The sequence below is a fragment of the Vicugna pacos genome, chromosome 20 (genome assembly GCF_048564905.1).
Source record: "Vicugna pacos chromosome 20, VicPac4, whole genome shotgun sequence".
Lineage (NCBI taxonomy): Eukaryota > Metazoa > Chordata > Mammalia > Artiodactyla > Camelidae > Vicugna > Vicugna pacos.
The window spans coordinates 37,113,216-37,127,451 of NC_133006.1; the positions used below are offsets into that span (position 1 = coordinate 37,113,216).

The 14,236-nt window shown below is 43.7% G+C and overlaps 1 protein-coding gene and 1 long non-coding RNA gene across 2 annotated transcripts in view; one reads left to right on the top strand and one right to left on the bottom strand.

Moving 5' to 3' along the window:
• The first annotated feature begins 3,938 nt into the window (after window positions 1–3,938).
• The window catches only part of NEDD9 (neural precursor cell expressed, developmentally down-regulated 9), a 47,664-nt gene continuing 37,366 nt past the window's right edge, over window positions 3,939–14,236 (top strand). The window contains exon 1 of the mRNA XM_006198640.4: window positions 3,939–4,135. Coding sequence (XP_006198702.1) covers window positions 4,124–4,135 — 12 coding nt within the window. The 5' untranslated portion in view covers window positions 3,939–4,123. The remainder of the gene's footprint in view (window positions 4,136–14,236) is intronic.
• LOC140687808 (uncharacterized) lies at window positions 5,795–7,958 on the bottom strand. The gene is made up of 3 exons (XR_012062407.1): window positions 7,849–7,958; window positions 6,383–6,460; window positions 5,795–5,879 (listed from the first exon to the last, which is right to left on the bottom strand). It is a non-coding gene; the product is annotated as an uncharacterized lncRNA (long non-coding RNA).

Here is a 14,236-nt window from a genome sequence, read left to right on the forward strand (position 1 = left end):
CTTCCTCCCAGCGAATGTGTGGCTGGAGTGTGGGATGTGGGGTGGGGGGATGGTGGGAGCTGAGGCCAGAAAGGGAGAGGGTTCTGATTATACTTCATGCCAAAGTGCAAGTTTTGCTTTTTAAGGCATTGGAATGTTCCCAGAGGGTTTTTTTTTTTTTTAAATGTAGTAGTAATGTGATTGGCTCTGTATTCTAGAAATTAAGCATGTAGTGACGTGGAATATAGATTAGAGCACGGGAGGTTTCAGGCACGGAGACTAAAAGGAATGACTGGAATAAATCAGACAGGAGATACAGCAGACTGACCTAAAGCACTGACTGTTGTTATGATCCAAACTGGTGGCCTCTGGGCAGGGCACCCCCAGAGCAGCAGCTTCGTCCTCCCTACCAGGGGCTGGACTGAGTGATTCCCGAGGTCAGTTCCTGCCCTCACATGCTCTGACTTTGCCCTTCCCTCTTAGAGAGTAGCCACATTGCCTCCTCCCAAGCTGTGGACAGAATAATCTCTTCCCTCTAGCATCCCCTCTGAGTTTTTGCTGTATCCACGCCAGTGCCCAGTGGCAGCTGGAAAACCGTTTGGATGTCATCAGTGCCATTTCCCTTGCTCGTGCCTGCACGAGCATCTGGGGAGATAAAGCCCTTGGCAGGCAACCGGCAGGTGGCAGGGCTGACAGGCTGACAGTGTGCTGGTGAACACAGGTTAATGTCCGAGCCCCGGTGTCCTGGCCCATTTTAGGAGGCTACCCTCGGGAGCAGTAGGATGGCTGCATAATTTAATTACAGTGTTTATATAGAACAGTTTAAACAGTACCTTTGCATCCAAAATCTCAGGTAATAGATGGGGACAGGGTTGTTTCTCTATTCATTGAATTTGTGTTTCCCCAAAAGGTTTTGAAGGGAACATACTAGATGACACTAATAAAGTCACAGCCATCAGCATGATGCAAGCTGCACTCAGAATGTGATCAGTATTTTAATTAGTAGTCTGCTACCCCTGATGTTTAAACAAAGGGTAAAAACAGAGAGAAAGAAATCATACCATTCCCTGCTCAGAATGCTCCAGTGACTGTCACACTCAGGAGAAAGTCCCAGTGGCTCCCACTCCATCTCGGAGCTCGCCTTCCCTGCCCCTCCCTTGGGCACCCCTCTGCCGGCATCCTGGACTGCTTGCTGTTCTTAAACACACCAAGCTCATTCATATCTTGGGCCCTTTCCATGGGACACTTCCTCTGTCTGGAATGTTCTTTCCCCTGATCTCTGAGTGGATTCCTCATATTATTCAGATTTTTGCTTCACTGTTACCTCCTTAGAGTGGCTTACACAACCACTCTCTGTAAAATAAGAACCCCTTATGCACCCTGCTCTAACAGTTTTCCTGCTTAATTTTTCTTCATGGCATTCGCCCCTCCAAAATTGTACTATATATTCATTTAATTGTTGTCCTCCATGCCCACTGGACTATCAGCTCCGTGAGGGTAAGAGCTTTCTCTGGACTGCTGTATCCTCCCCACCTGGAACTCCACCGGGCACATGGCAGGTGATGAACTGATATTTGTTAAATGAGAAAGCTGCCCTATGAGAGGACAGCACAGAGATGAGGGGATTCAGCCACCGTTTTCTGAATGCCCACCACACTTAAGATATCAGTAACAGTCTAATAGTGATACAGTTATAATTAACATAATAATTAAATAAAATAATGTATATATTTATAAAATATATATTAACATGTATTTAATTTACAGTGTTATGTGATATAGTAATAAAATATATCATAAATTTAATATTAAAATAAGAATAATGGTAATAATACTAATAAACAACCATTTATTGAGGTCTTACTATGCACCAGACGCTATTAACCTCTATCCACATGATCTCATTTAATCTTCATTATAACCCTAGCAGGCTGGTATTATTATTTTCTCTATTTCACACTTCAGGACACCAGAATGAGGAAGTTAGAAAGTCTAACATAGGTTTACGTGACTCCAACACCCTCTTGCTTTTCTTTCTGTAACTAACAATGCAATGACCCAAACCATCTTGAAATGAACTTCAGGTAGATTTTCAGGTATATTCTGTACAGGTTAGAAATAGGCAAGCAGGAGGGCCACTTGGTGTGAATTAAGCTTCTTTTTTTACCAAGAGAATAGAAAAAAACCCTAGTATATGCTTGGGGGAACTGTTTGAAAGCATTAAAATAGGGTTAGCTAGTGTTCACTCCTTAATAGCAGTCAAAACAGAAGGCAGATTCAGCTTTACTGCTTAGGAAGCTGAAGGAATGTTATCTAGATCTCCTGTAGACCACAAGACTCATCTTACAGATGAGAAGGACTTTGGCTGATCCAGGCAGACACCAAAAACAATTTCCTGCAAGCTAATGACTCTCCCATAAGTCTGTGGGACTGTTCGGAAGATCCAGACAACGCAGTATGTCCTGTATTTACTGTGTGTTCAGAAAGACCTTGCAGAATCACTCAGGTTAATTGTCACTCTAAGGCTAAATGAGGGAAGGAGGCCGACTAGAGGCCCCAAACCAGTGTGTCAACCTCATTATGACCACCTGGGGGGCCTGTCCAGGGAATCCGTGCCACATTAAACCATGATCTAAACTATGAGCCTTGTATCTAGAAACCACTTTTGTAGGACAGCTGCTCTCCTGTTCTTTTTACTTAGATCGTAAAAGTAAATTTTAATCCCTATTGGGAATTGGGAGTGGGTGAAAAATCAAACTGATACTGATCCAACTTGGTCAGGAAAAATGTAAGGGCTGATTTTTCCATACAAGTCATGTAGTCTGGTTGGAGTCCATCCCATTCAGGGACAGCTATTGTCTGCACTCACCAAGTCTCAATCCTGAGGCCCCATGAAAAGGAATTTTCCCCTCACTGCTCTGTCCCCCAGAAGAGCTACTGAAGGTGACCATTTCTGTACTCTCCTGGGTGATGGCTCTCTCTATAGAAAGCATGAGGCTGAACCAAATGTTCTGTGCTTCACTAGAAAAAGACTGGTCTTTTTAACCAGGCTCATCAAACAGTGGGCATTTTTTTGTTCCCCGGATAATAAGTGTTGGAGGGTTAATGGGTCATCTTCAGGAGAGAGATCAGAAGGAAAAACAGCAGTGTTCAAAGCTGGAGCTAGAAATCCCAGCCATCAAAGAGCACAGTACTTGGTGGGCAGTGATAACATATAGGGCATGCACTGGCCACCCCATCCGAGAGGTCACATCTAACCTTTATCCTCAGCAAAGCCAGAGAAGGTCACTGAATGTGGTAGACACAGCCCCGTGGGGCCCTCGTGAGAAGCCGGCGAGGGAATCCCTGGTGCCAGTGCTAGGGAGTTCCTTTTCACTAAGGGAGAATTGTATTCCGGCTCTTTGCAGACTGACACTGCAAGTACTTTGAACATTGAAAAGAACAAAAAAGCAAACAGCCACAAGAAAGAGGAGGGGAGGGAGGAGAGAAAGAGAGAGAGAGATATCAGCAGGGGTAGTTAGTAAAAAGGGACCCGGAGACAGAAAACCTTTTGTTCCCCGAGTTCGTTTCATGTAGAGATTGTGAGGTGAATGGCTTTGAAATGAAATGGGTTTATGAAGGAGTTGCCAGGTCACAGGAAGCGCGACTGTCAGACTGCTTTGTGAATTCGATTTCTTTAAAACTTAGGTTAATCTTAAAAAGAATATATCTCCTTTTCCCGGTTTCTTATTCTTTTCTTTTTTCTTTTTTTTTGGTGGGGGCGGGGGTGGAGTAAGGTTCGGGACGGTTCCCCGCTTTATTTTCCATCCTTTCTGACAATATAAAAAGAAATGATCACATTACAAGTTCTTTGTCAGTTTTCGGGAGTTAAGGGTGGGCGGAGCATCCGCGTTACCTTGGCCCACTAGCCAATGGGGAGTCGGGATGCAAATGAGGCCCGCGCTCCGCCCGCCTCGAGCAAAAAACAGTGAGTTCAGAGGCTTGGCGGGCGTAGCTGCGCCGGAGCTCCGCGCGCTGCGACTGACTAGCGGCCGAGCCCGGGCGCTTCTCTCATTTAGCCCAGCGCTCGATGGAGGGACGGACTCGCCAGTGCTTAATGCAGTGTAACTAGTGTAGGAAAACGGCTCAATTCCCCGCTGCCGAGATGAAGTATAAGGTAGGAGAGCTCCTTTTACATAAGGTTTCCGTGTGTGTGTGTGTGTGTGTGTGTGTCCGTGTCCCACTGTGACAACTCCTCTGCGGGGACCTCTGCTGTGCCCGAGAGGGCTCTGAGATGGGGCTCAGTCACTGAGGTTGGCATACAAGCAGGCAGGCAGAGACCCGGTCTCTTAAGACCCACGCCGGGAGCTACGGCACACCCGGGGCCACCTCCCCTGAAAGTTGCGTGGAGTTGGTCTTACAGCCGGGATGCAGCAGCCGCTGTAGATCAGCGGGTGGCTAACTTGAAGCCGAGCGCGCCTTAACTCAAGTCTCCGCGGCTTCCCGGGGCCTGGCCTCCACTGTCCCGGGAACTGTAATAAGAGAGGAATCAGAACTGCTGAGTCTCTCACACTGGTTGTTAAAGCTGTTTTCAGCCTTGGCTTTAGCGCGTTTGCTTTGGGAAGCACCTTGCCATATGTATTTTTGGTGGGAGACCTTAAAAGCCCCAGGTACTATTATACAGCTGATGGTGGAGAATTTTGACATCCATAAATGATGTTAGATTAAGAACAAATGAGTATTTGCCATTTCTTGAAAACATTTTATTGGCGTTTGAATCTACTGAGGGTCTGAAGGCTCCAGCAAGCTTATGTCCCTGAAACTCACAGTGTCATAGCACTCAGTGTTATTTTCCCATGCATTTCACTCCTCCTTGTGTTTATTCTTGGCAAAAGGATTATGACTTGCTTAGAATACCCCATTTTGTTGAACTTGCCCCCATCTAACCAGGCAAGCAGCTTCCACAGACCCTATTCAGAGCAGACTGCAATGAACTGGATGTGAATTTTCCTTGGAAGAGGAATACTTCTGAATAGGTGCAATGCTAGTGCGTTTAAACAAACAGGCTATTAAAAAGAATTTAGGCAGGTGGTTGTGCTTTTGGATTGGCAATTTGCATCGCCTGTCTGACCTTCAGGATTGTGGTAGCTGGGAGCTACTTAGCTTTCTTTCTGAATTACCTAGCTTCTGGCTCATCCTTTTTTAATGTGAGGTTGTAAATACTTAGTTCTGGCTAATAGCCACTGGCTAACTTCAGTGATTAATCTTTTATTCAAAAGCTATAAATCTTCTTCAGTAGCTCTAAATCTAAATGTCGAAAGTCTTTATTGTAGTGCATGAGTTATAGTTCTCCTTGAAAAGGTGAGACCTCTCTGAAGACACAGGTATCAGTTATCACTGTACTATCAGCTTTCCATTTTCTGCCTCAATAGGAAAGATCAGGGGAGTGGATAATCCTGAAAATTCTTAATATTTTTGACTTGATGCAACCAGGAAAAAAGCTTTCTACCTGGCAGGAAAGCTTTCTTTCTTGAAGCAGTTCACCCCATTTTTCCACAGTTCCCTTATTTAGAACAGTGATAGGAATTACTAATATCTCATTTCCAGATACCACTTAATGACTCTTTGTCCTTCTCCCCATTGCTGAACACCCTGAGTTTCATAAAAACCAGCTGGAAGGGTCAAAAAAGAGAAAATACGTTCATACATTTATTATTCAAAAGTATAAATGGCTGTTTTCAATGTTGAGTGCTGCGATCTGGAAAGTGACAAAGTCTAAAGTCACTTTTATCCAGTGACCTCATCCTGTTTAGTTTTACTTTTGTGGAAAGAAAATGTCATGGCAACTGACGATGTGAACCGTGATTGGCATTCCTGGGGAAAACCTGCCTCTTCGCCGGGTCTTAGCAGCGTCAAACATCCTGCCAGGTGATGTAAATAGATGATTTTTATTAGCTTGTGGACAACTTCACCAGCAAAACTACTGACTTCTCCCTCCGACAAACCAAGAGACAGATTGACACCTTGTGGTGATTCTAAAAGGAACCAATAGCAGAAGCAATCTACTTTCCCTTTCTTATAAAGCTTATTTTCTCTCTAGTTAATAATGGACAATTTTATCTCAGGAGACTTTGTAATTTTAAGTAGGGGGAATGACACAAAGGTAGAAGAGTGATAAATAACAGTTCTTAAGACTCACCATGACAATGCAGGATTGTTGTATTTAACTCTCCCAATTAACTCCATGAGGTAATGTTAATACTTTATACTCATTTTCAAATGTGGAAATTGTGGCACAGAGAGGCTAAGTAATTTGTCCAAAGCCACACAGCTAAAAAGTGGTGGAGCTGGGATTTGAACCAAGGTGATCTGGCTCCAGAACTTGTGACTTTAAATCACTATTAAAGAAAGAGAAAGAACCTACCTGTGACCTCCCTCAAATGTCCTGTGTGACTATGTCTTCTCCCAGGAAGTTTAAGACTCTATTTCATCCAAAGTCTTTCTGCAGGATAGATTTTTTTTTAAGACAATAACTCTACAAAGCAAAATAAAACGCGTGTTTGGCAATTATGTGTTTAATTTGAGCAACCTAGGGAGTAAAATCAGATAATTACTAGATTGTAAAATCCTGGAGACAGGAATGGTCTTTTAGACACTATGTTTGCTCTAAACACTATGAATTTAGCACCGTCAGACTAAAAAATGTTCACTGAGAGATTTATAATCCAGCCATTATAAGATTTTTTTTTTTAAACCAGATTATCTGGTTTGGCTACCTCAGGGATCATAACTAGAGAACAACTGAGCCTCCACTCATTTTGAACTTCCATACAGCTCCAGGTCGGCCAGCTATGTATTTACAGTAACCTTGAGAACTGTGGAATGTAAGCTGTTACTTTGGTGAACTTTTTTTTTTTTTTTTTGGTTAGCATCTATCTAGTCTATTTTTATCTCATTGTACGTGTCTTCATTTCTTCATAGGAAGGCTCCAGTCACTCTCGTCTGCAGTTAGTGTTCCACTTGTGTTTGAAGGATTCCATCTGAGCTTCTCTGATAGTAAATTGCGGGGCCTCATTTAGGAAGCGTTTTCCAAACGCCCCCCTGCCTCTGCAGAGCATGCTCTGAAATGGGGTGGGGGCTGTGGCTGTGACTTGCTTGTGAAGGCTTCCCTCCTGAGGGTCTGTAGGTGGATGGTTGCTGCTGATGGCCAGGAAGGTAACTGAAGGGCCCATGCACAGCTGTGTTTGAGCAGAGGCCCGAGACCCCGCCCACTCTGTGCAGGCCCAGGCCTGGTCAGTGCCTCCCAGGCATTGCCTGTTTGATCTCTAATAACTGAGCAACTTTTGTGGCTTTGCCAAATCTCTATACCCTTTGTGCCTACGTGAAAATTCTACATTATCTGTCTAGTCTACAGTTCAACAAATTCATTCTTAAACATTTTGAAGAAAATTACAGCTAGAACTTACAAATAAAGAAACTATATTCTGAAATTCAAAGTCCTATGTTCTGGCTTAATGTGGGTCAAGGAGCTTAGGGAAACCAGGAAGTGTGTATTATTAAAAGCTTTTGAGGAGACTTTGAAAAATACTTTTATTTTCTCAAAGTACCTTGAGAACACATGGTCAAGTGTCTTTGATTTAGTTAGTGTGGTCATTTATACTGTATCATTCCTGATTCCTTGTTTCGATGTTTTGGTTTTAAATTTTTTATTCTCTTCTAAATGATGTGTTGCTGCACACTCCAAATTAGAGACACCTGCCCCCTGCCTCCCTTTTAAAATTTCTGCAAGATCTAAAAATTTTAAAGGACGAAAAGATGCTTTAAAAATATTAACTATTTATTTATGTATTTATTTATTGAGCAAGCCCATTTTCAGAGCTAATGACTTACCTACACAAAGTCTTGGTAGAATGAAGGTGTTCTGAGAACACTAAATCTAGCAAGTTGCACAGCAACAGAGATTCCTTCAGCATCCTCTCCTTGCTGGAATATACATCAGCTCTCTTCTGAGAATTCATCAGTGGCTTCCTGCCTGCGTCCCCCTCACCCTCAATTCTGAAAAAAAAAAAACCAAAAAAACTTCCTCTCTACTTTCTAAGCCTCTTGGCAAATTCCCTCCTCTTTTGTGCCCTTATGACCTCATCGTCTCTCATTTTTTTCATTCAAGCATTCTTTATGCTCCTCTAATACCAGACTTCTGTAGGGCTTGCCCCCTGCCTGCCACCCACACAGACATGACACACTTAAAGCACGCCCAGTACCCCCTCCCTCCCTCCCTCCTCTCTTTGGACTCTGCTGTGGGAAATCTTGGTCCCTGGCTGCTTCCATTCATTTGCCCCGTCTCTTTGTGCCTGTGTGACTTGGTTAGTCTGTCACATCCCAGGAGTCGAGTCTCCTCGTCCATCTACTCCATAGAACAACCCAAAGCCTAAACCTTCATCTCCTTGACTGTCCTGTGATTCCCACGACAGGCTTTCTGCCCTGCACCCATTAGCAGTTCCTTACTTGTTAATCCCTTTCCATCAGACCACTGTCCAGATAACACCTGTAACTCACTTAGGCTGCCCACTGGGGCCGTCCAGTTTTAGGAAAGCCCCACTGAATATGAGAGACTCACCCTTTATTTGTGTGTAGAGGCAGACCGATAGACAAGTCCTTGAATGAAAAGTCTGATCCAGAGTCTGTTATGGCCTTGGGGTGGGGGGCAGGGACTTGGTCTTCTGTGTCCTTAACAGCACAGATAGAGTGTGGGGTTTGGGAAAAGGCATTTCTGTTCCCTATGACTTAATGCTCTGTAACCTTGGGCAAAATAAGCTCTCTGAGCCTCAGTCTTCTTATCTGTAAAATAAGGATAATGACTGCCCACAGAATCGTTCTAAGGCCTAGACAAGACCATTGCCGTGGTAGGGCATTACCATGGCCCCTGCGTATGGAAGTGGACGGCGCTGGTCAGCCCAGCTCTGCTTGTGTGAGTAGATGCCCAACAGATGTTGAAAGGACAGTGCGGACTCAAGACTTGGTGACAAGATTGTGCCAAAAGCCCAGTCACTAGATTAAGCTGGCTGAGTCCTGTTGACTGTTCCATGGGGCTGGACGTGTCTTGTAGAAATGCAGATGCCAGACACAGGATTTACCAGCACACCTACGTCCCCACTTGCTGATATATGAGTGACTTGGTATCTTCATTGTTGTTAATAAGATTTGACATTCCTGAAATTACAGGACCTTGCTCATAGTAGGTGCTCAACAAATATTGAACTGAATGTTGGATTTCATAAAGTACTTACACAAATACCTCTTGAAAGAGTCTTGCTATGTGGCACAGTGGAAAGAGTATGGATTTTGTTTCAAATCCCACTTGTGTTACTTTCTAACAGTATAATTTTAGGCAAGCTGCTTCAGGCCCCATTTCCTCATTTATAAAACACGAGTCATAATACCTGTCTCTCAGACAGTTGTAAGGAGATAATATATGAAAGTCATCAGTTCCTAGCACACAGTAGGCATTTTTAAATGGCAGCTAGTATATGATGTGTTATAAGATAGATATAATACATATACTCAGACAGATACAGAAGCATTATGTAGATAAAAATGTCAGAGGAAACACTGGCTAGAATTGTTTATCCATAGCACACCATATTCAATATCTTGTAGTAACCTAGAAGGAAAAGGAATATATGTACGTTCATGTACGACTGAAATATGATGCTGTGCGCCAGAAACTGACACAACATTGTAAATCGGCTATATTTCAATTAAAAAAATAAAATAAAATAAAAATAAAAAAATGTGTGAGGAAAAGAGAAAGTCATGAATGTAGCAAATGAGAGGAGAAGTGCGAAGTTGGTGAATGGGGCTCAGGATAAACCATACTGTCATCCTACTGCAGGCAGAGTGACGGAGATGAAAAATCAGAGGTCTTGGTGATCTATTTTTAGGTCATTTTAGGGTTAGAAAGAAACCTAAACAAATTGGTTTGAAATCCCAGCCCCCTGGGACCATGGAATTACTCTGCAGTAACATATAGACTTAATTACCAAGCCTCTTTGCCAAGATAAACAAAACAGGGCCACTGGGAAGAAATCCTCTATTTCCAACTTAAAATGCAAAGCATAGCTGCCGGTTACCTAGGCAATGGATGATTGCAACAAGTATGGACCCCCCCCCCACCAAAATAACCCTGTTTATAGTTCGTCAACAGTACCCTCCTCCATCTTATTTACTTTGAACATTCCAGTCATCTCCCCGAGAGAATTCTTACTGGTTAATGAGGACTCCGCACGCCTGGGGACCATTACAGCTTAGCTGCAAAAGGCTGTCTTCCAGAGGAATCTTCCTTTTAAGATAAATCCCTTGTTGGTGACGTTTTCCACCCTCCACTGGAAAGAGTGATTCTTTCAGAAGGTAGACAATGAAATCTAGATGAATTGAGGAGTATGTTTTGAGAAGGCTGGAGCAAGCACTCCAGAAAATGTCAGCAGTGATGGTGTGAGAATGATTTTTCATGGTCAAGGTGGTGGCGCGTTGTGGGGACAGCTGATCATGGAGATGATAAAATTGCCAGTGGAATGTTTTCAAATACATGTGTCTGGGCCCCATCAGGAAGTGCTAAATACCAATTTATTCTTATTAAAAAAAAAAAAGCTGGTCCTTTTCCCGAACCTCTCCCTCAACCGTTAATTGTGCTAAATGGTATTTAAGTAGGTGGTTCATGATCCTTATTCAAAGGCTGGGTTCATTGTTCAGGAGATGTCTTATTTCTTTGTCGATGAGAATTTTTCCTGATATTTCTAATATGTCAAAGCAATAGTTGTAAGATGTTACCAAAAGTGTTCCTTATGTGGAACGATGTTTATGTTTACCAGAAATAAAGATTGTGCAACCATGAAAATGTAAAAGTACAAGCTCTGCACAAAAATGTCTGACAGCTCCTTTTGAATTTAAGTTGAGTTCCTTTCTTTGCTCTGTGTGTGTGTTGGGAGTGGGGGTTTCAGTATTTGTGAAACTCAATAGAAAGTTGCAGCCACCAAAAGGCATATAACGCTAAGATTTGAACCAGATCTTTCTATTTAATTAAAGCAATATATATTTAGACAGTATGATGTGTCATTACTGTTTTTCCTGATTTCTTTTAGTTATGGGGACACCCTATGCTGCCTCTTGTGTAAATTAACCTTAACCTCACTTCACTTGCAGGAGTCAGTTTGTTACCCTTAATTTAGCACCTCCCTCCCACAGGAGGTGGGGCTGACTCCGGCGCCTCTGCCCCAGGCTCTGTGCTCTCCTGGCAGAACGAGCTTGGGTTCCAGCCCTCGGCCCCCAGTAACCATAACAAGCAAAGTCAGCACACAGGGAAGGCAATAAGGTGGACTTATCTAGACAGTCCGGCCGCCTTGGAGTTCAGAGTCTTACTATCCAACAGGACGTGTCTCTGGTCTGTCGATGAATTGGTGGTGGTTGTTTTCTGTTTTCTGTGACTAATCGTTTGTAACATGACTCAGAGGGAGCAGGAAATGGGTGAGAGGACCAGCAGTGCTCCTGGCCATCACGTCAGCACCAGCAGAGCAAGACTCTGAAGTCCTCTGCCCCCCCGAGTGCTCCTCTGGGATAGAGCACCCGTGACATTCTGTGATTCTCCAGCTTTTTCACTTGGAGCTGTGATGAGCATCCCCTTAACTGGGGGCAGAGGGGAGGAGCCCAACAGCGTTCACTGCGAAGCTGGCCCCTTGCCCTTGGAGAGGATCTCGTTTCCTTAGAAAGAACACGTTGTCAACTGGAGAACATGCCCACTGACTCAGTCTCAGACTTTTATCAGTACCCATCTTTTTTTCCTCCCAAATCCCAAATTCAGTCAAGGCAGACACAGTAGCAAGATAGATACTTGGAGGCCTATCTTTTATTTTTAATTTAAAATATGTATCATTTCTTTGGTTATATATCCATGTTTCACAGACCCCAAAATGGGGCAGATGGTCTGCCCATAAGAAGGACATTTGAAACGGGATTGTCTCGGAAAGTTGAGGGACACATGGTCACTCTAGACCGTCAACATGAGCTGCTCCAGAGATCAATCAGCTGGCAAAGGCATTGTCCCTTCTGCCTAACGCCAGCCTTTCTTCTGACTTTTTTCAGCTTTTTATCAGGAGATCATCCAAGAGACTTTTTTAAAGCGGATTCAGGCAAATTTTGCATGTTTGCTTGTAAATAATATTTGCAGCATAACACTTGTAAATAAGAAGGTAGTCCCTTTCTTTCTCCTCGCAGAAACAGGCATCTGTAGAAATGAAGGAAAGCCCATTGGGAAATCTGGACTGTACGGAGGACACCTGAGAGCCTGAAGCAGGGAGGGGGCTTGGATTTCAGTCGTTCTTGTTGAAACCTGGCTCAAACAGCTCTGCACTTCACAGCCCGCAGCGTCTACATCAAGTCTCCTGCCTCCCTTATTAAGATCTTAATTACAGACGCAGCTTACTTCACTGCTGGAGGGGAAGAATTTCGTTTCTCTGTACTGTGTCTGTTTTGTTGGTATGGCAGGTGTCATCATGATGAGCTCATTTCTGGTTTGTTTTCTTTCCCCAGAGGAATTTTTTTTTCCTCGAGGGGGAGGAGTACAGTTCTTCAGACACAATTTCATGAGCTTATAATAGTGCAGTAATCACAACTGTGCTTTGATTTTATAGAGACCCTTCTGAAGAAATCAGAGGGTCTCGCATATATAATTTCATGACGCCATGATTTTATTATACAGAACATGTTCATTATCCTCATTTTGCAGATGGGGAAACAGAGGCACAGAAGGCAGTGATTTCATCGTGTTTAGTCTTACAAGGCGAGGGCTGAGATTAGACTCTGTTAGCAGTTTAGTGTCCGGCCTTCCATGCAGGGTTTCTGCACTTCAGACCGCTGACGTTGGGGCTGGATAAAGCTTTGCTGTGGGGCCTGTGCACTGGAGGCTGTTTGGCAGCACCCCTGGTCTCTAGCCACTAGCTTACCAGTCACATGCACATGCACAACATGACAACCAAAAATGTCTCTAAACATTGCCAAAGGTCACTGAAGAATCATGGGTCTAATCTCCTCTCCATCCTTCTGCTTAAAAATAATTGCCTCACTGCTTTTATGTCGTAGAAGCACAAAAATGCAAGCCTGGAACTGCTTGTCATAATTTTATCACCACTGAGGTTGGGCTTACTGTAACAGGTGGTAACCAAAAGCAAGCTTCCTCTTATATGCTCAGCCCCAGCTCGAGTGAATACCACAAAATACTAAGAAGCGAGGTTGCCTATCGAACCATCAGACCATCTCCAGTGCCGCCTGAATTCTCTGAAGGCTTCCTTTGGCTTTATCTTTGATCTTCCTGTTAGGTATATTACATACATGATAACGGAACGTGCGTTTAGAACTGGGCCTTGAACAAAACTGTTTTATTCTCGGAAAGTGGTGTATCATATGTGCACTGGGAGCCTGACTGTACACCTCACCACCCAACAATGTCATCACTTCCATTTTGAGCTTTTCTTCTCTTCCCTTTGCTCCTGCCATCCCTCCTCCCTCTTGGAGCAGAGAAGCTGCCGGAACTAAAGGGTTTCTTGGGACGACTCTGCAGTTGTAGTGCTGACGGCATTTGATGGTACACAACCTCGCAGCCAAGTGTACGGATCCATTTTTTAAAAACTCTTTGAGGACCTTACAAGTTAAGTAGGATAATACCAGTCCAGCCCCAAACCTAGGTCAGGTGTCATCTAAAAGAGTTCCAGTGAAGGGTGGCATCCACGTTACATGCACTGGGTTCTGACTGGGAGGTGGACGAGGGTGGCTGGTTCGTGTGCATGTTGGCATCCGTGGGTCTGGATATAACTTCATACCTTGGGGGCTGCAGAACTTGGTGTAGGAAGACAAGATGCATGGAAATGTAAAAATAGGAAGATCTTTCCCTTCTTTCAAATCCTTTATTAGATGCTACAACTCCTGTATTTTTGACCATTGAGAAGTGATACAGTTTGGGGAAACAGAGTAATATCTGTGGACTAGTGTCTCCTACTCCTTTATAACTCAATTCTCACTTCACTCCCCCAAGTACCTGGATGTTGCAGGGAGTTGTCTAGACAGGCAGATAGATGTGAGCTGGTGCCACACTGTACTGTTGGCTGAAATCCAGATGGTTGTTTTATTGTTAGTAAAAACTATCTTTTGGGTGAGTGGGTGTCAGGCCTTCATCACTATGTAACGCCTCTCAGATTTATGTAGGGACAGACCCTGAAAAGTGTTTGTGCCT